General features: G+C 57.8%; 1 protein-coding gene across 8 annotated transcripts in view; it reads left to right on the top strand.

Annotated features, from left to right (window-relative positions):
• RAP1GAP (RAP1 GTPase activating protein) overlaps window positions 1–21,045 on the top strand; it is a 51,088-nt gene that overhangs the window by 26,338 nt on the left and 3,705 nt on the right. For 4 of the 8 annotated variants that reach the window (XM_068537761.1, XM_068537762.1, XM_068537763.1 and 1 more), the window contains 18 exons: window positions 1,658–1,693; window positions 2,724–2,771; window positions 4,025–4,063; window positions 4,550–4,735; window positions 7,923–8,026; window positions 8,303–8,381; window positions 8,752–8,805; window positions 9,903–9,986; window positions 10,187–10,287; window positions 10,421–10,550; window positions 11,602–11,757; window positions 12,223–12,294; window positions 12,908–12,994; window positions 13,424–13,561; window positions 15,393–15,524; window positions 17,487–17,564; window positions 18,544–18,653; window positions 19,617–19,730. In XM_068537761.1, coding sequence (XP_068393862.1) covers window positions 1,676–1,693; window positions 2,724–2,771; window positions 4,025–4,063; window positions 4,550–4,735; window positions 7,923–8,026; window positions 8,303–8,381; window positions 8,752–8,805; window positions 9,903–9,986; window positions 10,187–10,287; window positions 10,421–10,550; window positions 11,602–11,757; window positions 12,223–12,294; window positions 12,908–12,994; window positions 13,424–13,561; window positions 15,393–15,524; window positions 17,487–17,564; window positions 18,544–18,653; window positions 19,617–19,730 — 1,730 coding nt within the window. In that variant the 5' untranslated portion in view covers window positions 1,658–1,675. The remainder of the gene's footprint in view (window positions 1–1,657; window positions 1,694–2,723; window positions 2,772–4,024; window positions 4,064–4,549; window positions 4,736–7,922; window positions 8,027–8,302; window positions 8,382–8,751; window positions 8,806–9,902; window positions 9,987–10,186; window positions 10,288–10,420; window positions 10,551–11,601; window positions 11,758–12,222; window positions 12,295–12,907; window positions 12,995–13,423; window positions 13,562–15,392; window positions 15,525–17,486; window positions 17,565–18,543; window positions 18,654–19,616; window positions 19,731–21,045) is intronic. The other 4 variants (XM_068537766.1, XM_068537765.1, XM_068537760.1 and 1 more) reach the window with 2 other exon arrangements.

The raw sequence follows: 21,045 nt of genomic DNA, 5'->3' as shown, positions 1-21,045 counted from the left end.
TTGGGTGTGGCCACAGGGGCCATGGGTCACCATCTCCTGTGGACTCCTGTCGTGCATTTTACAGGGTGGGTTTTGCCTCTGTGGGCAGGCCTCACAGTGTGCACATGGGGTGTCTGTGTCTTGTGATCTTTAACAGACAGCTCTGTGTGTGTGTGTGTGTGTGTGTGTGTGTGTGTGTGTGTGGTTCAGACCAATGCCCGTCATCTTTGGCGATTAACCACTTCCACAGTTGCTGCATGCTTTTTCTTTTTCTCAAAACTCATTTAATGTTATGGGATCAAGTCTGTCATGTCTGTTATACAGGGAGTGTGACTGATGGGGAAGGGTGAACTTGTGCATGGCAGTGGGGCTGTGTGGCTCAGTTTCCATGAACATACCTGCCTGTGTCTGCGAGGGCATGTTATTGTGTCTCTCGGCACGCGGATGTGAGAGTAGTTTTGTGGCGTTCGTGTAGCTTCGTGTGCAATTACTGGTGCAGTTGCGCAGATCTGCATAGGGGTGGGTTTGCATTTGTGTGTGCGGCTCTTATGGGACATAGACCTGTATGTGTGTGAGGGAGTGTGCTGTTGTGTAACGTAGGACACTGACACGTGTATTTGTATGTTAGCGTGTAGCTGTAAGAATTGATGTGCACAGACCCGGTGGGTTTGTGCGTGTGGGTTTCTGTGTGTTTGCTTTCTTTGGTACAGTGAGACTGTGTTTAAATATTGGTGTGCAGGCCTGTGTGTGTTTGAGCAAGAGAGAGAGAAAGAGAGAGAGAGGGAGTGTGTGTTTCCTGGTGCACAACCCCATAGCACATGTGTGTGTGAGCTCAGGCAGTGCCCCCACTGGACAGCAGGAGCCGACTGAATTGAGGCCTTGGAGGTGCTGGGGGAGGGGCGCTCTCCTAGAGACTCTGGGGGCTTCCCAGGCCCAGCCCCCAGCTCCGCCAGCCGGCAAGGATGCTGCCTTCCAGGAAGGCTCGTAGGGAGCTGGCGCTGGAGAGGCTGAAGCTGCCAAGCACAGCTGGCAGATGCCCGGATTAACCCTGTGTGTGCCCTGGCTAGCCTCAGGAGAGGCTGGCTGGAGTGTGAGGAGGGAGGAGGGGGAATGTGTGGACTCAGACACAGGTATTGGGCCAATGGGACATCCCAGCATTCTCTCCCCCAACAGACGCCCAGCCCACACTGCTTGGGGGGGAGGATGGGGCCCTCCTTCCAGAGGTGAGTGGAACCACAGACCCTCCGGAGGATCCCAGCTGGGCTCATCTCTGGAGTTGGGACCTGGGGCTCTTCTGAGGGGTCCATGGGCCGATCCGGGCACTGCCAGTCTTGCAGTGACATGGGGGAGGTGTGTCTCTCCCCAAAGGTCAAGACCTTCTTTGTCTGAGGCAGCAACCTCCTCCTTTGGGGAAGGGGACCGAGTGGGGTGGGCTGCCTGGGGAGGGTGCTGGACTCTGGGCGGACTTCACCGGGCAGTTGGTCAAACTCTGCCAGTCAGTGGCACAGAGCCCCATCCTATGATGTCCCTTCCACTCCCTCTTGCTGCTTGGACAGGTCACGGTGTTTGGTCAGAGTTGGGGGACCAGGAGGGCTGGGGCAGGTGGAGACTCCTCGGGGACTTGTAGGATGAGCTGGGCTACCCCAGTGCTGACCTGCTCTCTCCATCTCTGTTGCAGAACACAGATCTGTTTGAGATGATTGAAAAGATGCAGGTGAGGTGGGCTCTGGAGCCCGTTCTGGGGAGCCATAGAGGGGGCTGGACTGGGGGTGGGGGGCTCTTGCTGTATCTGCAGCCCTACATCTCTCTGAGGACGGGCCGGGAGCTCTCGCACACCGTGCCAGGAGGAGATGTTGGCAGTGCGTTGTCCAGAGCCCTTTGTCTGGGGTCGGAAGAGAGGATGGGGACTGATAGTGCCCAACTGCCTGAGTGACCCAGGGCGCAGGCCCCGCTTGCGTCTCTCCAGCTCCCATCCCTGTGTAGGTTGTTGGGGTCAGTGCCTCAACCCACCCCACATACACATACCATCCCCCATCTCCCAAGAGGCATCACAGGCTCTGCAGGACCCTGTGTGGAATGGGGGCAGGGACAGATGCCAGGGCACAGGGCAACCGGAGGCTGGGCTGCAGGTCCGGGGAGGTGTTACGGAACCGGGCAGCCCCTGCTCCCTCTGCCTGACCCCTGCCCATCCTCCACTCCCCAGCCCTGGTCTTCCAGGCCCTCGTCCGTGTTTTTCGCTTGGGTGTGTGTTGGGAGGTGGCCGGGGGACTTGAACAAACCTCAGGAGCTTTCCTGATGTCGGTTCACCCTCCAAAGCCCGTCTCCTGCCATCTTCCTGTTTCTCTGCCTCTCTTAGTCTTTCCATCTCCACCTCTCCCCCTCCTTCTCTCTCTCCCCCTCTCTCTCCCCCTCTCCCTCTTCCTTTCTCTCTTCCCTCTCCCTCTTGCTCTCCACAACACGTATCTGTGTAGATGCAGCGGCCTCCCTCCCCAGCTCACACACAAGCGTGCACACTGGCCCTGCCCCCACTCCCAGCAGTGACCAGAGCCCCGAGCCCTCCCTGCTGCTGCCAGCCTCCCGCAGCCCCCGTTCCCTCCAGGAGGGCCAGCCCTGCAGAGGCCTGAGTATCCCGACGGCCAGCGCCCTGCCCTGGGAGCACCTCCACAGCACCATCTACCTGGAAGGGGTGCTGCTTCCAGCCTCATGGGAAGGGTGTGACGGGATGTGCTGCCTTCTCTTTGCAGGGAAGCAGGATGGATGAACAGCGATGCTCCTTCCCACCACCCCTCAAAGTAGGTCTGAATCTGGAACCACTCCACCCTTCTGGGGGCCTTTGGCTTCCTGAGCAGTGCTCTCCAAAGGGCTTGGGGATGGGAGGGGACGGGAAGGGGGAGGCAGACTCCCTCTCTAGGGGTGGGGGAAGTGCTGCCCCAGCCAAGCAGCCAGCCCAGGAGGATCGGCGCCTCCCTTGCGTGAAGTAGTCTTACTGCGGGCTGGTGCTGGGGCCAAGGGGGAAGCAGGGTGTACCCAGCCCCTGCCCTCTAGGAGGCTAAGGTGTGGAGAACCCCTCCCTTGCTATAGGCCTTCATTCCAGCTCCTCCTCACCCCATCTGCACCGCTGTAAACTCACCCCGCCTCTCCAGGCTTCCCCATCTCAAAATCGAAGCCCCATCCCTCGCGATAGCCTGCTGTAAAAGGTTTTCCTTGAAGCCACTTATGATCGGCAGTTGCAGGAAGACTCATACCCAGGACCCAGGAGGCTTACGCTCCCCCTCGCCATGTAGCTCCTGCCTGGGACGGCTGAGGGGGAGGGGGAGAGACGGAGAGATGGGGAGGGGTAGCCTCGTTGCCCCCCAGCCTTCATGAAGAGACTAACAGGAGGCTTGGGACCAAAGGAGGTGTGAGGAGGCTCGTTAGACTCGGAATTTTCTTGGGGTGGGAGCTGCATAGCCCCTCCAGGTAGGCATACGGTACTATGGTTGGTGATTTGGGACCCCAATAGTCCAAGAATATCAGTGGCTGGGCTTAGGGGAGTGGACCCAGGGCTACAAGGATGAGGGTTAAAGTGGGGTTCATGGGCACAAGGCTGATGCTTTGTCTAGAACAGGGCTTCTCAAAGTGTGGTCCTCAGGCCAGCAGCGTGGGCATCACCTGGGAGCTTGTTGGCATATAAATTCTTGGGCTCCACCCAGACACACAGCATAAGAAACTCTGGGGGTGGGGCAAAGCAATCTGTTTAATGAGCCCTCCAGGCCATTCTGATGCACTGAGAACCACTGGTCCAGACATTTCTTCTGGGGACGCAGTGAGCCTCCTTTTCCCCAGGCAGGAGACCCAGAAGAGGCTGCCAGCACTCAGTGAGCTAAGCCTGCCTCAGTCCCTGCCTCGTGGGGTCAGCCCACATGGGATGGGGAGATGAGGACGCGGCCCCATCCACAACCCCAGCCCGGGGGTGCTGGCTGAACAACAGGTGTTCTGGGGAGGCTGGAAGTAAAGGGTAAGGACCCCACCCCAGCTGGGCCTCTGCCCTGCTTGTGTTTTGCAGACGGAGGAGGACTACATTCCCTACCCGAGCGTCCACGAGGTAACCGACTGGATCCCACTGAGCCCATCTCCATCCCGAGCCCAGGAGGCACTCCCTCAGGGACTCTGGACACCCGGGCCCTCCTCCTTGTCAAGAGCCTGACCACAGGCCTTGCTCTGGGTGTTGGAGACTCAGTTTACAAGCCCAAGACTTCAGAGCCCATGTGAACCCTTAGGCCTCTGAGCCAAATATGCCAGCCTCTCGGCCAACGTCATGCTCTCAGCTTTACCTGTCCCCACACTCCCATCCTTTGAGACTGGGACATGGGGCTCTGTGCATCTGGGTCTGTGCCTGCAGTGGGAGGAAAAGGGCTGGAGCAAGTGCCTTGAAGGAGGTGGATATGAGCCCTGGGACCCACATAGGCTCTGGGCTGTCCCCTAGTACTCCTTAGCCATGGCAGAAGTGGCTCCAGGTCTGAATTGGGGGGTGTCTTGGGGCCCCCAGTGGCGTGCAGTGTGGGTGGCTCTCAGCTGAGTCCTCCTTCAGGTCCTGGGGCGAGAAGGGCCCTTCCCCCTCATCCTGCTGCCCCAGTTTGGGGGCTACTGGATTGAAGGCACCAATCACGAAATCACCAGCATCCCGGAGACAGAGCCGCTGCAGTCGCCCACGGCCAAGGTGAAGCTGGAATGCAACCCCACCGCCCGCATCTACCGCAGGCACTTTCTTGGCAAGGTGTGTGGCCCGCTGGTGTTGGGGGGCTGGGCTGGGTGGGGAGTGGGTCACAGCCCAGCCCTGGGGGAGGCTGGGCCTGGGAGGGAGCGGAACTGTGGGCTGGGCTGGCTGGCTGTCGCAGAGTCCAGGGAGCATGCGTAGTGGATTCACTCATTCAGTCAACAAACATTTATTGCAAAAGGCAGTGTTATGGCATAGTGGTTAACAGAGACTCTACCAGGGTTTGAATCCTGGCTCTGTCACTACATGGGACATCAGGCAAGTCACTTACCCTCTCTGTGCCTCTGTTTCTTTCTTTCTTTCTTTCTTTTAAGATGGGGAGACTGGTTTTTTGTTTTTAATAAATTTATTTATTTTATTTATTTTTGGCTGCATTGGGTCTTCGTTGCTGCATGCGGGCTCACCGCTGCTCTTCGTTGCGGTGCACGGGCTTCTCATTGCAGTGGCTTCTCTTGTTGTGGAGCACGGGCTCTAGGTGCGCGGGCTTCAGTAGTTGTGGCATGCGGGCTCAGTAATTGTGGCTCGCGGGCTCTAGAGCGCAGGCTCAGTAGTTGTGGCGCACGGGCTTAGTTGCTCTGTGGCATGTGGAATCTTCCCAGACCAGGGCTCGAACCCGTGTCCCCTGCATTGGCAGGCGGATTCTTAACCACTGCACCACCAGGGAAGCCCCTGCCTCTGGTTCTTCATCTGTAAAAACGGAGATGGTGATGATACCCACCTCGTGCCTTTAATGCGACGGTGTTTGTGAGGCATTTAGAATGGTGTCCGGCACAAAGTAAGGGCTCAGTCAGGGTGAACAAATAATGAGCACCAGCTGTGTGCCTGGTCCTGTTCTGGGCACCAGGTATAGAGCAGCAAACAAAACAGACCCAGGCCCTGCCCTCAGGCAGCGTGAGGTGGGGAAGACAGTAATTCCGTGGTGTGACCTTGATTGGTGCAACCCCTGCCCCACCACCTGCCCCAGAGCTGGGACCCTGCCCAGTAATGACCTGTCCTAGTGTCACCCGATGACGACGTTCCAGGCAGGAGCTATTGGGCGAGGCTGTGGGAGCTGGAGGGGAAGTCACACGCTGGGACCTCGTATGTGCCATGTTCCATGCTGAGTGCTGTCTGTCAGTTTACAAACGAGGTGGCGGAATGTAGCGTGGGCTCTGGAGTCTCGTGGCCGGGGTGCGCCTATTGACTCTTCTGTTTATTGATGGTGTGACCTTGAGCAAGTTAGTTAACCTTCCTGAGCCTGTTTCCTCGTCTGTAAAAATGAGGATGATAAAAGCATCGAGAACCATGTTTGGCACATAGTAAGTACTCAGTAAATGTTAGCGGTTATTATTACATCTTCATAATTACTCCGTGAGATCAGGATCGTCCTAATTTTTACAGAAAAGGAAACTGAGGCCCAGAGAGATAAAGCGACTTGGTTAAGCTCACACAGTTACTGAGCTAGGAACTGGACATAGCTCTGGCTGACCTTTCATTAAGACACACTAAGGGAGGGGTCACGTTTCTAGCGTGTGTGCATGCACTCGTGGGTGCTGGGAGGAGGGGTGACTCCTTGGGGTGTTGGGAAGCTGTGCGAGCTCAGTCTGGGCCCAGGGCATTAGCCTGATGCTGGTGGGTATTGGTGCTAAGGTGCGGGGGACAGGGTGACTGAGACTAAACCAGCAGGCTCAGAGTCAGGAGCCATCGCCTGGGGACAAACTCAGAACAGGGCAGGGAATTCCACCTGTGGGTGGAGAGAGACCTGCATCCCCGGAACCCACTGTCCAGAGGCTCTTAATTGGATCTGGCAGGTGGTGGGGCCTGGGGGACTATGTGGGCCTAGCATATAGTTGGTGCACAGAAAAGTTTGCTGAAGGAGTGGTGAGTGATAGAATGAAGGTGGTGCCTTGGGCACTGGAGGATTGGAAGAGGTACAGGTTGGGGGGTCTTAGAGGAGGCATGATGACCAGGGTCAGGCTAGCAGCACAGAGAGGAGGGGCTCCAGGGGCTGGCAGAGAGGTCAGGCCATTCCCGGCTCCAGGTGGGGTGCTGGGGAAGCAGTGGGCCCTGTTCTGGCAGAGGGAGGAAGTTAGGGTGACTTTGGCATTGACCCACTGGGACCCTGAGCCCACTCTCCTTGGGCTTCTCTGGGCCCAGCCAGGGGGGTCTGGGGAAACTCCCCACCCCGAGGACTTCGGTGCAGACCCCCTTGCCAAGAGCCTGCCACTCCCTCTGTGCAGATAGTGCCAAGCCTTTGGGGGTTTCCATCACTCTGCCCCAGGTCCCCGCAGACTGCCCCTGAGCTGTGGATTTGTGGGGCATGTCCCCTGGCCCCTCCATCTTTTTCCTCCCATCCTTTGAGCACAGCTGTTTGTATTTAAACAGGGCTTCCTTCCACGATGACTCCTGGGGTGGGTGTGGCTGAGGAGCCAGCCTCATTCCCAGGGCCGGGCTGGCAGGGGAACCCAGGGCCAGCTGGGGTGAAATCTTCTGGCACTTCCGACTCTTGGCTTTGGGGCTTCCCCACCCGAAGGTGCCAGACTGCCAGCTCCTCTCTGGGGGTGCCATCCCTGCTGCAGTTCCCCTGGGCCCTCGGGAGCATTTCTTCCCCACCCTGCGTCTTCCCCAGGTGAGGCAGGAGGGCAGGAACCGGCTCAGTCAGCCAGCCAGTGTGTTCATGAGATGTTTCATTTCCTGAGTCTCATGGGCCCTGGCTTCAGGGGCCACAGAGCAATCAGTTGACCAATCAGTCAGTTGACATATTTTTATTGAGCACCTACTGTGTGCCCAGCTCTGAGAGGGGCAGGGGCTGGGAGACAGCCATGCAGGTACAGATGTGGTCCTGACTTTGCTGAAGACCCAGAGAGCCAAGGTTACTACAGACGTTCAGAGAACACCTACTCTGCGCCAGGCACTATCTCTTTCAGTGCCTGCCACCCTCCCACAAGGTAGTGGGCCTCACTCCCATTTGATAGACTAGGAAACTGAGGCACAGAAAGGTAAGGTGACCTTCTCAGGTTACCCAGCTGGCAAGTGGCAGAGCTGGGATTTGAATGCAGGTCTCTCTGAGGCAGATAGTGCTGTTAGCCCGGACACCTGCTGCTTGGTGAAGGACCCCCATCCGGGGGTGAGCTGGCTTTCTGGTCTGGTTTCTGGAAGCCTCAGGCTCAGCCTCACCCTCTCCCCTGGCCCCCGCCTTCCACCACAGGAGCATTTTAATTACTACTCACTGGACACTGCCCTGGGCCACCTTGTCTTCTCACTCAAGTATGATGTCATCGGGGACCAGGAACACCTGCGTCTGCTGCTCAGGTGAGGGTGGGGTGAGGGGACCTGTGACAGCAGGGAGGGCTGTGGTCTCAGAATCTGAGAGCCCATCTCATTTTACCCACTCTTCTAATTGAGACCCAGAGAGGGCCAGGGATTTGCCTGAGGTTGCACAGCAAGTTAGTGCCCAAGCCAGGCCTGACCACCTCATCACCTCTGGACCTCCCTGGGGTCTGCCCTCTCTGGTCTTACTTGGTGTGGAGGGGCTCCCATCTCCATGTTGCACTGCCTCGCCCCTCAGCATGGGTCTTCTCCTCCCAGGACCAAGTGCCGGACATACCATGACGTCATCCCCATCTCCTGCCTCACTGAGTTCCCCAACGTGGTCCAGATGGCAAAGGTGAGGCCTCTGATCCTTCATGCTGAGCCCCCCGTGGACGCCCCAGGTGGGCACAGAGCTGGGCTGCAGCCTCACCTTTGCACACCCTCATCTTTAGCCCCAGATCCTGGCCTGCCTGCTGTGGCCTGTCTCCAGGGTCCTGCCGCTCACGTGTTCCCATGACGCCCACGTGCTGGCTGTGTGCTTTGGGCACTCTTTAGAGCACCTTTTGGAGACAGGGGCTCCAGTTCTCTGTACCCCATTCTGAGTGACAGTGAGCCTGCTTCAGGCTTGGTTGTCCCCTCTTTGTCCTCCACTGTCCTCCCCCCAGACCTTAGCCAGGGAGGCCCAGAGGCCCCACCCTCAGGCCCTCCCTTATCTGCTCCCACAGCTGGTGTGTGAAGATGTGAATGTGGATCGATTCTATCCTGTGCTCTACCCCAAGGTATGGCTGGATCTGGGCCCTGCTCACTGGGAGTGGGTGGGTAACTAGGGGACCAAGCATTTATTGGGCACCTGCTGTGTGCAGGGCATTTTTCCTAAGTTCTCTCATTTAAACCTCACAATAACCCTGCAAAGTCCACAGTTTGTGGAAGAGGAACCAGAGGCCCAGAAAGGGTTGGTGCCTTACCCAAGGATGCACAGCAGATAAGGAAGCCTGCATTTGAACCTAGTGCTGTCCTCCTTGGAGGCGAGCCTTCCTTACCTCTGGAAACTCTCAGTGCCATTTGGGGACCCTCCTAAGGGTAATCTGTGCTCCTGAGCCAAGGCTCCACTGGTCTTGCCTTCTGACCCCAGAGGGGACCTGGGGAGAGAGAATAACACAGGCATCTCCATAGGTGCCGCCCCACAGACGGCAGCTGCACTTGCAGCTCTGGTGCTGGGTGCTGGGTTTGAGACGCTGTGACAATGTGGGATAAAGGGGAGGGACTTCTGTCTTCAGTGAGCCAGGGGGTTTCTGGAAAGCGGTGGGCCCTGAAAGACACGTACAACCTGTGGCTCTGACTGAATTCCAGAGTGAGGTGAGGTCGCTGAAGGGCGGGTGGTCCAGGAAAGGTCCCCTGAAGGAAGGGGCCTCAGAAATCAGGTCCTGCTTCTCAGTTACCGAAAGCCCAAGGTGAGGAGGGGAACTTGCTCAAGGCCCACAGCCCACTGGTGGGACTCGGCCTGTTCTAGAATGATGAGGTGGCTTTACAGAAGAGCCGGGGAACAAGTTGGGTGTTAGAGCGGAGTAGGGGCGGGAGCTTATGGGCAGAACTCAGGAGCAATGCGCTTAGCCTTTGGAATCCAACAGACCTGAGTTCAAGTCCCAGCTCTGCCATTTGCCAGCTGTTGACCTTAGCAAATCAGTTCCTTAAGGTCTCGGAATGTCGGCGTCTTCATCTGTGAGATGCAGTCCGCGGGAGTGCCTCCCTCACGGGCTTCTTCTGAGGAGGAAATGAGTGGATGCATGTGGAGTGCTTGGCACAGTGCTTGGCACATAGAGCAATAAACGGCAACTTGAAAAAGCAGCGTGTTTCACCCATCGTCCTGTCCCCGCAGGCCTCCCGCCTCATTGTCACCTTCGACGAGCACGTCATCAGCAATAACTTCAAGTTCGGAGTCATTTATCAGAAGCTTGGGCAGGTGTGCTCACCTCCTCCTCCCTGCCCCCCACATCTGGCCATGTACCTGGGACCTCAGACCTTTGCCAGGGAGAGCACCTGCCCAGGGACTCAGTTTCCCAGGAGCTCAGGGGCTGCCAGAGGTCCCCCTTCCAGCCTTCCTGGGTGTGAGTGGGGGTAGGAGGCCCAGCTCGATGACCTCTGCCCTCTGTGCATCCCTAGACCTCCGAGGAAGAACTCTTCAGCACCAACGAGGAGAGCCCCGCCTTCGTGGAGTTCCTCGAATTCCTTGGCCAGAAGGTCAAACTGCAGGACTTTAAGGGGTGAGCATTGGGGTGGGACAAGCAGAGGATAATCCGACCCATGCCCTTGGGCAGGGAGGGAGCCCCCGTCCTGGCCCCCTGGAGGCCTGGCTGGGGCTGGAGACTGAGCCGTGGCCTGGGGGGCCTGGGGCAGGTTCCGAGGAGGCCTGGACGTGACCCACGGGCAGACGGGGACCGAGTCTGTGTACTGCAACTTCCGCAACAAGGAGATCATGTTTCACGTGTCCACCAAGCTGCCCTACACAGAAGGGGACGCCCAGCAGGTAGCCTGGGCACCCACCCACCTGCTTCCCACCTGTCTTCCTGTCCCCCATTTACCTACCCATTCAGTGTCCACCACACCAGACTCAGTGGGCCCTGGGATAGAGAGATGGAAATGATCTAGTCCCCCAACTTGTGGCCTCTAGTTGGGGCAGGGTGACAAGCTACTACGATGTTGTGAAAGCCTCAGTTTCCACATCTGTGAAATGGGGATAATAATGGCACCTACCTTATAGGTGAGCATAAACGAGGGTATGCACCCAGAGTGGCTAGAACAGTATCTGGTACATAGCAGGAGCTCAGTAAATGCGAGTATTTTTACAGGAAATGAAGGGTATTGTCATGTCACATGGGGGCACTTAGACTGGGGAGAGGTGGGAGTCAGGCAAAGCTTTCAAGATAAAGTGACTTTTAGGCTGCAGAGGAGGTAGGAGAGGGAGGAGGAGCATTCTGGGGGAAAGAACATCTTCTGCAAAGGCCTGGTGATGAGGAAGTGCAAGGCATGTTCCTGGAGCTGAACTTGGAAATTTGTCACCTTGTCCTAAGCTTCCTGCAGGGCTGTCCTCCTTATTTCCTCATGCCCCCACTCCAGGGGTACAGGGGGATATAGGGGTCATGTGAGGAAAATGGAAATGTTTATTCCTTATTTTTAATGTCTTTTAATTTTATTTTAATAAGATTCTCTGTTCATTTTAACAACAAAGATATATTGAGTGGAACTCATTTGTTCAAGAGGGGCCCATGTTTGGGGTATTTAGACAGGAGGAGGGTGAGAGGTAGGACCTGGGGACCAAGAGCCCCGGGTTCAAGTCCCCTAACTCACTGTAGGGCCTTGCAAGTCACTTCTGTCTTGGCCTCAGTTTTCTCATCTGTCACAGGATTCCAAGAAAACGAAAATAATTTTAAGACAAGTTTTTCACCACATTTTTTGGGGGGAAGCAACTCCTTCGACATGCCCTCTGCCTACCCCAAGCCCCCCGCACCTCTGCGGGCACCCTCCCCACACTCCGCGGGCCCCCGGCCAGGTGGTGAAGGCTGTGGCCCTGTGCTCAGTTGCAGCGGAAGCGGCACATCGGGAATGACATCGTGGCTGTGGTCTTCCAGGATGAGAACACGCCCTTTGTGCCGGACATGATTGCGTCCAACTTTCTGCATGCCTATGTGGTGGTGCAGGCCGAGAGTGGGGGCCCCGATGGCCCCCTGTACAAGGTGGGTGATCTCGGAGCTTCCCAAGGGCATCAGCCACCATCCCAGCCCCACCCTCACTCACTGTGAGGCCTCTCTGAGCCTCAGTTTTCCCAACTGTAAATAGGGGGACTGTCCGGAGGGCTCTGAGCCCCCCTCTTGCTCTGATGATGGAGGAGTCCCATCCTGCCCTCTCTGCTCCCTGAAATCCCTCCCCTCAGAGAGGCTGGTTACCCTCCTCCGCCCTTTAGCCTCCTCCTTCTTCTCCATCCTCATGACTCCTGAGACCCTCCACCCCTTCCCACCTCTCAAGTTCAGGACCAAGGATGGAGGAGCCAAAATCCTGGGGTTCACCCACCCAATCGGCAGTCACTGAACCTCCCCCACCAAGGGGCAGCCCTGTGCCCAGCACGGGGCAGGATAGGGCGGCGAATCAGTGGTTTCTGGCTGGTGTGGGGACTCCATGGGGACAGCTGCCCTCCCTTCCAGGTCTCCGTCACTGCGAGAGACGACGTGCCCTTCTTTGGGCCACCCCTCCCGGACCCTGCTGTGTTCAGGAAGGTGAGGGACAGCCCCCAGCCCCCCCGTCATGGGCAGAGCAGGACTAAATGGGTGGGGGCTGAGAGGGTGCACATTCTGCTGTATGAGGTCCTGAAGCCCCACTGTGTGCCAGGGCAGCCGGCCTCCCCTAACTGAGCAGCTGGGGCCTGGCTTTTCTGTTCATCTTGATAAAAACTGTGACTTTATTTTACAACGTCACAGAACAGACTATATCATTGTTTTACATTTTGTATAGCAGACTCTGTGGCCTTTCCTCATTTCTGTTGTCTTTTTGACAATTTCAACCTTTTTCTAAAATGTTTGGGGACAGGGGCACACATCTCTCTCACCTCTCAGGAGCCCTCACTTTGAGCCTTGGCTTCAGCCCCCCCCCAATCCCCCAGACTGATGCAGTGGGAGACCCCAACCCAGCTCTCCCGAGGGGTGGGCAGCCATGAAGGGCATAGGGCTCACAGGTGCCTGGGCTGGGGGGCTGAGCCCAAGGAGATGCCCTTCTGGGAATGAAGAGGGCAGCCCCCAGGCCCCAGCAGAGCATGGCTCAGGAGCCCCAGCCCCTTGTCTCTGTGTTCGCCTGACCCCCCTTTCTCTTCTTCTCCACGATGGGGGCTCCCAGGGGCCTGAGTTCCAGGAATTTTTGCTGACAAAACTGATCAATGCTGAATATGCTTGCTACAAGGCAGAGAAGTTTGCCAAACTGGAGGTGAGTATGCGTTCTTGGGGTTGAATCCCCCCACCCCCTAGAATTTCAGTCCCTGGGGAGAGAAAAGCTATGTTCAGACCTTGGCCTTAGGGAAGGCTGCCTGGGGGAGGACAGATTTACAGATGAGCAGCGCCAGGGTCAAGGGAGAGGAAGTAAGGGTTCATAAGGAATGCTCAGGAGGGTCTTGGAGGTAGGCGGGCTGGCACAGAGGACGCAGTGGAGGAGGGGCGTGGGGACATGAAGTCAGATCTTTGAGGGGCCACGTCGAGCCCTGGGGGCTGCCTGTGCTGTGGAGGGGCCTGAGGGAAGCCGTCTGGGCTTCTGGAGCCCAGGCCCGCTTCCCACTCAGAGAAGGTGGCTGCGATTGCAAATGTGGGCAGAAGGGCTGATCCCTGGGGTCTCTCCTAACGGCCCCGGCCTGGCCCTCAGGAGCGGACACGGGCCGCCCTCCTGGAGACGCTCTATGAGGAACTGCACATCCACAGCCAGTCCATGATGGGCCTGGGTGGCGACGAGGACAAGATGGAGAACGGCGGCGGGGGCGGCGGCTTCTTCGAGTCCTTCAAGGTGAAGAGCAGGGGTCTACCTGGTGCGGAGGGGGACGGATGTGGTTGGCTTGGAATCTGGGCACGCGGTTGGGCTAGAGTCGGGGGATGCCGTTAGCGACAAGGTGTGGGGGTGTGGCTAGAGGCGAGCTCACATTGGAGGTGGAGGCGGGTGGGGGCGTGGCTCAGGGTGGAGTCAGGGGTGGAGTTAATAGGCGTGAGCTCGGGCTAGGTGGGCACGCAGCTGGGGTAGAGTCTGGGTGATGGTGAGCCTCTGGGTGGACCTGGGCTTTAGGGTGGGCTTAGACTTGGGGGGGGGCTGTGTGGTCTTGGCCTGGGGTAGAGCTGCGGTTGGGAGTTGTAAGGTGGGCTCTGGCTGGGGGAGGAGTTGATGGTCGGAGGCGGGGCCTAAGCTTGGGGGTGGAGTCTGCCTGGGAGCTGTGCTGAAGGTTGGAGCCCTCTGGTGCCAAAGGTGGTGGCTCCCAGGTCAGCAGGCAGAGAAGAGAGGAGGAAGCCTCTGTCCTGACCGAGAGAAAGAAACAGAGGTCAGGGAAGGGACGTGAACGAGGGGCCATAGGAGAGGGACCTGGTCTGCATGACCTTAGGCCGTGTGACCCACCCTGGCTATCTCTGGTTTAGCTTAGTATTGAGAGCACAGACACCCTGGGTTCAAAGCCCAGCTCTGCCACTTACCAGCGTGAGCATTCTCTGAGCCTCAGGTTTTTTATCTGTTGTTTAGGGTAATGGCAACTTACCTCATACAACTGTTGAGAATTATTTGTGAAGCAGTTAGATCAGTGTAATCTAAGTTAAGAAGCAAAATGCAAAGCCCTGCCCATCTACCTCAGCAACTACCATCCAAAGTGAGAGGCAGAGGAGGAGAGAGTTCCTCTTCCCCCCACAGGGCCTGGACTCCCCCAGGGCTGCAGGTCCGCAGGCGGTGGCCTCTTTGCCACTGTGTCCTCCACCCACAGGAGGAGGACTGCCCACCCTCCAGGTGCCCAGCAGGCTGGCGGGGCCGCATCTTTACCCCAGGGCAGGCCACAAAGCTGGAGGTGTGGGTTTGCATAAGAGGATTAGCCCAGCTGCCCAGGCCTGCCTTGGGCTGAGGCGAACAGAATGTCTTTGAGAAAGAGGCTTGACGAGAGCCCTGCCTCTGCTCACTGGAGACAGGGAGTGGGTGGGAGGAACATGGACCTGGGGTGTCTTCTCTGAGGGGGGGCTCCAGTGACCCCACATCTGGTGAGTGCTGGATGGTGGACCGGGCTTAAGTTACAGACTTTCTTAGAGGCAGCGGAGCCCACGGTCAAGGGTTTGGGTTTGGCATCTGGATTTCAGACCCACCTCTGCTTCAGTTTCATCACGTGTAAAATGGGCTTGGTGGCAGTGCCTGCTTCCTGGGGCGGATTGAGTGAGAGCAAATGTAAAATACTCGGCCCTGAAGTGAGCATTCAGTGCAGATTGACTGAAAAAAGCAAGGGAGGGAGGGAGGGAGGGAAGAAAAGCAAGGAGGAAAGCAAGCCCTAAGAGACGCTAACAGGAGGGAATTGGGGTTTCTGGAGGTCTCTCTGTGCATGCTTTTGCTCATGACCCAGCGTCTTCCACGGTCTTTACAACAACTGCACAACAGGTCATGAGGCTCAGAGGCTCAGAGGTGTGGAGTGGCTTGCCCAAGGTGACCCAGCAAGTTGGTGGCAGAGTCAAGGCCCACACTACCCTTGGCACATGTGGACCTGACTCTTGTGTGGTCTCATGGGAAGGGACTTCCTGGGGTCACTGAGAGTGGCGTCGGTGGCTCCTGGGTTTCCCCGAGGGGGTGAGGCCTTATGAAACCCCTACCGCCACCTTCGCAGCGGGTCATCCGGAGCCGCAGCCAGTCCATGGATGCCATGGGGCTGAGCAACAAGAAGCCCAACACCGTGTCCACCAGCCACAGCGGGAGCTTTGCACCCAACAACCCGGACCTGGCCAAAGCGGCTGGAATAGTGAGTGCCCTCCCCCAGGGGCCCCGCCTCCCCCCGCTGCCCTGCTGTCCGAGGGCTCATCCTGGGCTCTAGGCTAGGTCTAGCCACTGCTCTTCATGGGGTCAGGTACCCAGGCTGTGACACTGGGATGCTGAGAGCCTGCAGCCCCCTCCCCAGCTCCTCGGCCCGCCCCACCTCCTGGCCCCTTATTCAGCTGTGTCTGTTCTGGGGTAGCTTCTGTGTCACATTCCTTATGAAGCACCTACTGTCTGTCATATGCTGGGGATTGGGCTGCTGTATGGACACCTCCTGTCAAGCCTTGAGTTTCTGGGAGCACCTATTGTGTGTCAGGCTGTGGGCACGCACTGTGTGTCAGGACCTGGATTTCTGTGTGAGCATCTGCTGTATGCCTGGCTCTGAGATGCTGGTGGGTACCGCTGTGTGTCTAGACTTGGGCTGCTGTGTGAGCACTTACTGTGTATTAGGACCCGGGTTGCTGTGTGGACATGTACCTTGTGAGCATCTACTGTGGGCCCGGCCCTGAGATTCTGTGAGCACCTGTTGTATGTCAGATCCTGGGCTACTGCGTGGACCTACCTCTGTAAGTGTCTGCTGTGTGCCCAACCCTGAGCTGCTGTATGAGAATCCACCATGTGTCAGGAAATGGACTGCTGTGATAAGCCCTGGGTATCAGTGAATACCTTCTCTGTGTCAGGAGATGAGCTGTGTGAGCACCCGTTACGTGCCAGGGCCTCTGTGGTTGTGCCCACCTACAGTGTGTCAGGACCTGGGCTTCTGTGCGAGCCTCTCCTGAGTGAGCACCTACTGTGTGATTACTTACTGTCTGCCAGGCTCTGTGGGGTTCTGCTACTAATACTCAGGGGGTGTGCTGGGCACAAAGGATGAATAAGGCCTTCAGTTGTGGGCCAGTCTGCTTTCCGCTGCCCAGTGGTCACCCCCCAGCACTGCACCTACCGCTCTGCTGCCCCTTCCCCATCCATCTTTCCTTCCTTCCTTCCATCCACCCGTCCTTCCATCCATCCGTCTGTCCATCCATCCATCCATCCACCCACCCACCCATCATTTACTGACTGATTGCTGCATGCCAAGCAAGCCCTGTGCTCAGTGCTGTGAGGCTGTGTCATGTGGCAGGAGGGACCCCCTCCACCCCACCCCTGCCCCATGGGCTGACCTGGCCAGGGAAGCAGGGCGAGTCCTCTGTGTTCCAGCAGTCACCAAGCCCACTGTCACTGGAGAAGCAGGCCCACTCTCCTCCAACCCCAATTCACTAGCCACTCCCTTCCTTCCCCGCCAGAGTGGCCCAGCCTCCTGTGGGTGGCTGTAGAGGGGCCCCAGGGACAGGGCCAGACCAGCAGCACCCACCGTGGCAGTAACCAGACCCATTTCTGTTTTTGTTTTTGCACAACTGTCCCCTCTCTTCATGTTGCTTCCTTTTCCTTCTACTCTCTCCTCTTTCCTTGTTTTCCCTTCCCTTTTTCTCTTCCCCTCCTCCACCCCCTGCCTCCCTCCACCTTCTTGCACGTGTGTATTCTGTCCTCTTGCACCTGTCTTTTTACTCCCTCTCCTCCTCTTTCGAACTGTTTTCGCCCTTGATTTTCCCTTTGTGCCTGCCCCTCCCTCTCCGTCTCTGTCCGTCTTGCTCCCCGGGTCCATTTCTGTGTCTGTCTCTCCGTGTTTCACTCTGCACCCCTTCTCATGTGACTATTTGTCAATCTCTCTCCCCTGTTCTCTCTGTGTCTCCTCCCACCTCTTCTCTCCTTCCCTTCCCCGGCCTTGTCTCTCTCAATCCCCTGCCCCACTCTCTTCTTTGTCCCTGTCTGTGTCTGTCTGTCTTTCCCTCCTTTCCCTGTCTCATTTCTCTGTGCCTCCCCCGCCCGCCATCTCTGTCTCTCTGACTCTCTCTATGTCTGTCTCTCTCTCTCTCTCTCTCTCTCTCTGCTCCCACCCTCTGCTGCTTGCCAGTCATTGCTTATTCCTGGGAAAAGTGCGAGTAGATTCGGACGCCGGGGCAGTGCCATAGGCATAGGAACCGTGGAAGAGGTTGTCGTCCGCGGGGCCGCCGGCTCTGGAGGCTGCCTGCACGCGCTGTTCTCTGCTCGCTCTCAGGACGGAGGCCATATTGGGGACGTTGCCCCCCTCCCCCCGGGACAGGCCCGAGGGCTGGCAGGATGGAGTGCCAGACGCTCTGATGGCACTCAGCACCTGCTTTGGGGCCTGGCACCTGTGCCAGTGCCAGTCCCCCCCCCCCCCCCCGCCCACCAGGGGCTCTGGCCCTGCCCTGGCCCCTGGGACTCTGGCCCAGTCCCTGCCTTTAGGATCTGGTACCTAAAGACCCTCTGTCCAGCTGCACGTCCCCCAATATCGCCGGTTCTGCATGGAGCGCCATTGCCCTCCTCTGCCCTAACTCCCTGTCCCGACCATGAACTGGCCTGGGGGTTTCTGCCCATCTGTGCCTCCATGGGGCCCACCTTCCCGCCTCCCCAGAGAAATGGGGGACATGCTTCTGGTGCCTAGGGCATCCCACCATAGTGTATGTGTAAACTGGGCCGGAGGGCGTCTTTCAACTGCTGGGCCAGAACCTCCCCCAGCCGGTTTGGAGATTCCGAGGTGTAGCAGGGGGCAGGGGCTTGGGTTGCCTCACCCACCCTCTCCCCACTGCCCGTAGGCTGCAGGTCCCATGAAGTCCTGGGGGCAAAGAGGCAGCAGTCATTCTGAGGACTTGGCCTCCTCCAGTCCCAGCCCAGAGTGGCTGTCCAGCTCCCTCAGGCTTCTGCTCTTCTCCTGGACTAAGATGCTGGGTCCAGACCTGCGGTGTGACCTCAGGGGGGCCTTTGCCCTCTCTGGGCCTGTTTCCTTATCTGTAAATTAGGACGGTTCTCTCTGGAGATGGACAGTTCTCTCATTTTTCTTGCTCATTGTCTCTGCTTCAGGGCCTGGGCAGCAGGGCCCCAGGGTGGCATGTGGGGGGCACGGGGGCTCCTGGAGCAGGTGGGTACTGAGTTGGGACCTCTCCCCGCAGTCACTGATTGTCCCTGGAAAGAGCCCCACCAGGAAGAAGTCGGGCCCGTTCGGCTCACGCCGCAGCAGTGCCATCGGCATTGAGAACATACAGGAGGTGCAGGAGAAAAGGTGGGTGCAGCAGAGGGGGTGGGATGGCGTCCTGCGTCTCCTCTGGCTCCCCCCAACCCCCATTCAGTGGCAAAGCTCAGCAGGCAAGAGGGAGCTCCCACCCTTCTCCCCCTCTGTCCCCACCAGTGACAGCTACATGGTCAAGTCCCTGCTCTGCGTCAGGCACCAGGGCCAGCTCGTCACCTAACATGAAGCGCTATCATCCAGTCCCAGCTCTGCTGGCTCCCAGGGGGTCACACCTTGCACATCAAGGAGCCATAGGTCAAGGGGTCAGGGGCCTGCCCAGGTCACACAGCTGGTGAGGGGCAGAGCTGGGATTTGAGGCCTGGTCCATGGAGGTCTGTAAGTGCACCTGTGTGGGCGGGGTGTGGACAGCACACCGTATTACCAGCAGGGAGCCTCCGGGAAGCAGAGGATAGTTCCTGGGTGTGAGTCCTGTCTCCACCACACTGGGGCTGTGTGACCTCGGGAAAGTCACTGTACCTCTCGGAGCCTCACTCTCCCAATCTGAAAAATGGGGATAAGAGCAACCAACGGCATGGGGCTGCTGCGGGGGTGTGTGCAGTGCATGTGAAGCAGGGAGCAGGTGCACTGAGGCCTCAGGAGTGGAGCTGGCACTGTCCTCAAAGGCAAGAGAGCCCAGAATCCCATGAATCCAGGGTTCAAGTCTTGGCTTTGCCATGTCCTAGCTGCGCGTCCCTGAGCAGGTTCCTTCCCATCTCTGGACTCCAGTTTCCTTATCCATAACAGGGTCTTAAGTAGGTGCTCCTGCAGCACCTGCCCCCTCCTTGGCCAGGCCAGCCCAGGAGCTGCAGGGACTGCTCTGGGGTTGGCCCCTGAGGATGTAGGGTGTGGGTACGAGGCAGGAGGCACCCATGATCTCCTCTCACCACCTGGGCCTCCTTCTACCCTTGATGCCAGGCCTGGTGCTGAATCCCCCCACTGCCCCCATGTGCCCCGCAGGGAGAGCCCCCCGGCTGGCCAGAAGACCCCAGACAGCGGGCACGTCTCACAGGAGCCCAAGTCGGAGAACTCATCCACTCAGAGCTCCCCAGAGATGCCCACGACCAAAAACAGGTTGGGGCTCGGGGGCATGCTGAGCCGGGGGGCTTGGGTGTGGTGGGCCCATTCATTCTACCCCCTGTCTGGGCCCAGGCCTGCCGGGAGTGTTGACACAGCCATACTACGGTGTCAGGGGGCCTGATTACTCTCCTAGGTCCTCCTTTGACACACACCTGCTGAGTGCTTTGTGCATGCCAAGCTCTGCAAGACAGCAGTGAGCTGGACATACACGGCCCCTGCCTTGTGGAGCTGACAGTCCAGCGTAACATAACCTAATAAGCTACTTACAGATAGTGATGATAGAAAAATAAAGCAGAGGATATGATGAAGAATGGGTGGGGGTGGGGCGTTAGGTGGGTGCTCAGGGAAGACATCTACCAAGGGGTGGGTTTTGAATTGGGAGCTGAGTGAGGAGTCAGCCCTGTTAGGTCTGACTTACAGTGGCATGGCAGAGGGAAGAGGGTTTCAGGTAAGAAACACGGCAAGTGCAAAGGCCCTGAGGCATGCTTGGTGCAGTTGGAGCTGAATGAGTGAGGCTGGGCCCAGGCGGACACCGGTAGTGGAGGGGATGAGGTTGGAGAGGCGGGTGGGGGCTAGGTCACGGCTTTGAAGGCCATGTGAGAACTTTGAGACTGGCAAGGAGGCTTTGGAAGATTTTAGTTAAGAGGGGTAGTGGTGCTTTAACAAGCTGATTGTGGTCACCATGTGAAGGCTCTGAGGGTGGGGGCAGGAGCAGAAGCAGGGAGGCCGCCAGGAGGCTGTCCCTCCGTTCAGTGCTTGTTGGCTGAGCCCCTTCTGTGTTGGCTGCCAGGGGTGAGGGGGCTGTTGAGAGGACCCGGCCTGGGCTGAAGAGTCAGGCAGGTGAACAGAGAAGCAGGAAAGGGCGACAGGGACAGGGAGAGACAAAGCTGAGCAGAGAGGGTCATTCCCACAGCAAGGAAGAATCAGGGAGGGCCTCCTTGAGTAGGCGACCCCTGGCTGGTTCTTGGAAGGTGAATTTACTTTTTGGGATTTGAGGGAAGGAGTGAGACTCCAGGCAGGAGACACAAAGGCCCTGGGCATGGGACAAAATTGTGAGAGAGTTAAAAGAGAGTAGACTGTGGAGTTGGAAGGCCTGGGTCCTACCGGCTCTCCCACCTATGGCTGCGTGACCTCGGGCTGTGTGCCCATCCTCTCTGTGCCTCGGTGTCTGCTGCTCTGTAAGATGGGTCTAATAATGATAGTAATGAGATAACTAGGGTAAAAGCACTTAGAACAGTGCCTGGCACAGAGCAAACCTGCACTAGATGGCAGTATTGTTGTTAATAGTTATGATTGAACATCCAGCCAA

This window comes from Eschrichtius robustus, chromosome 3 (genome assembly GCF_028021215.1).
Source record: "Eschrichtius robustus isolate mEscRob2 chromosome 3, mEscRob2.pri, whole genome shotgun sequence".
NCBI lineage: Eukaryota > Metazoa > Chordata > Mammalia > Artiodactyla > Eschrichtiidae > Eschrichtius > Eschrichtius robustus.
The sequence above is the reverse complement of the archived record's forward strand: the minus strand, read 5'-3'. Positions and strand labels throughout refer to the sequence as shown.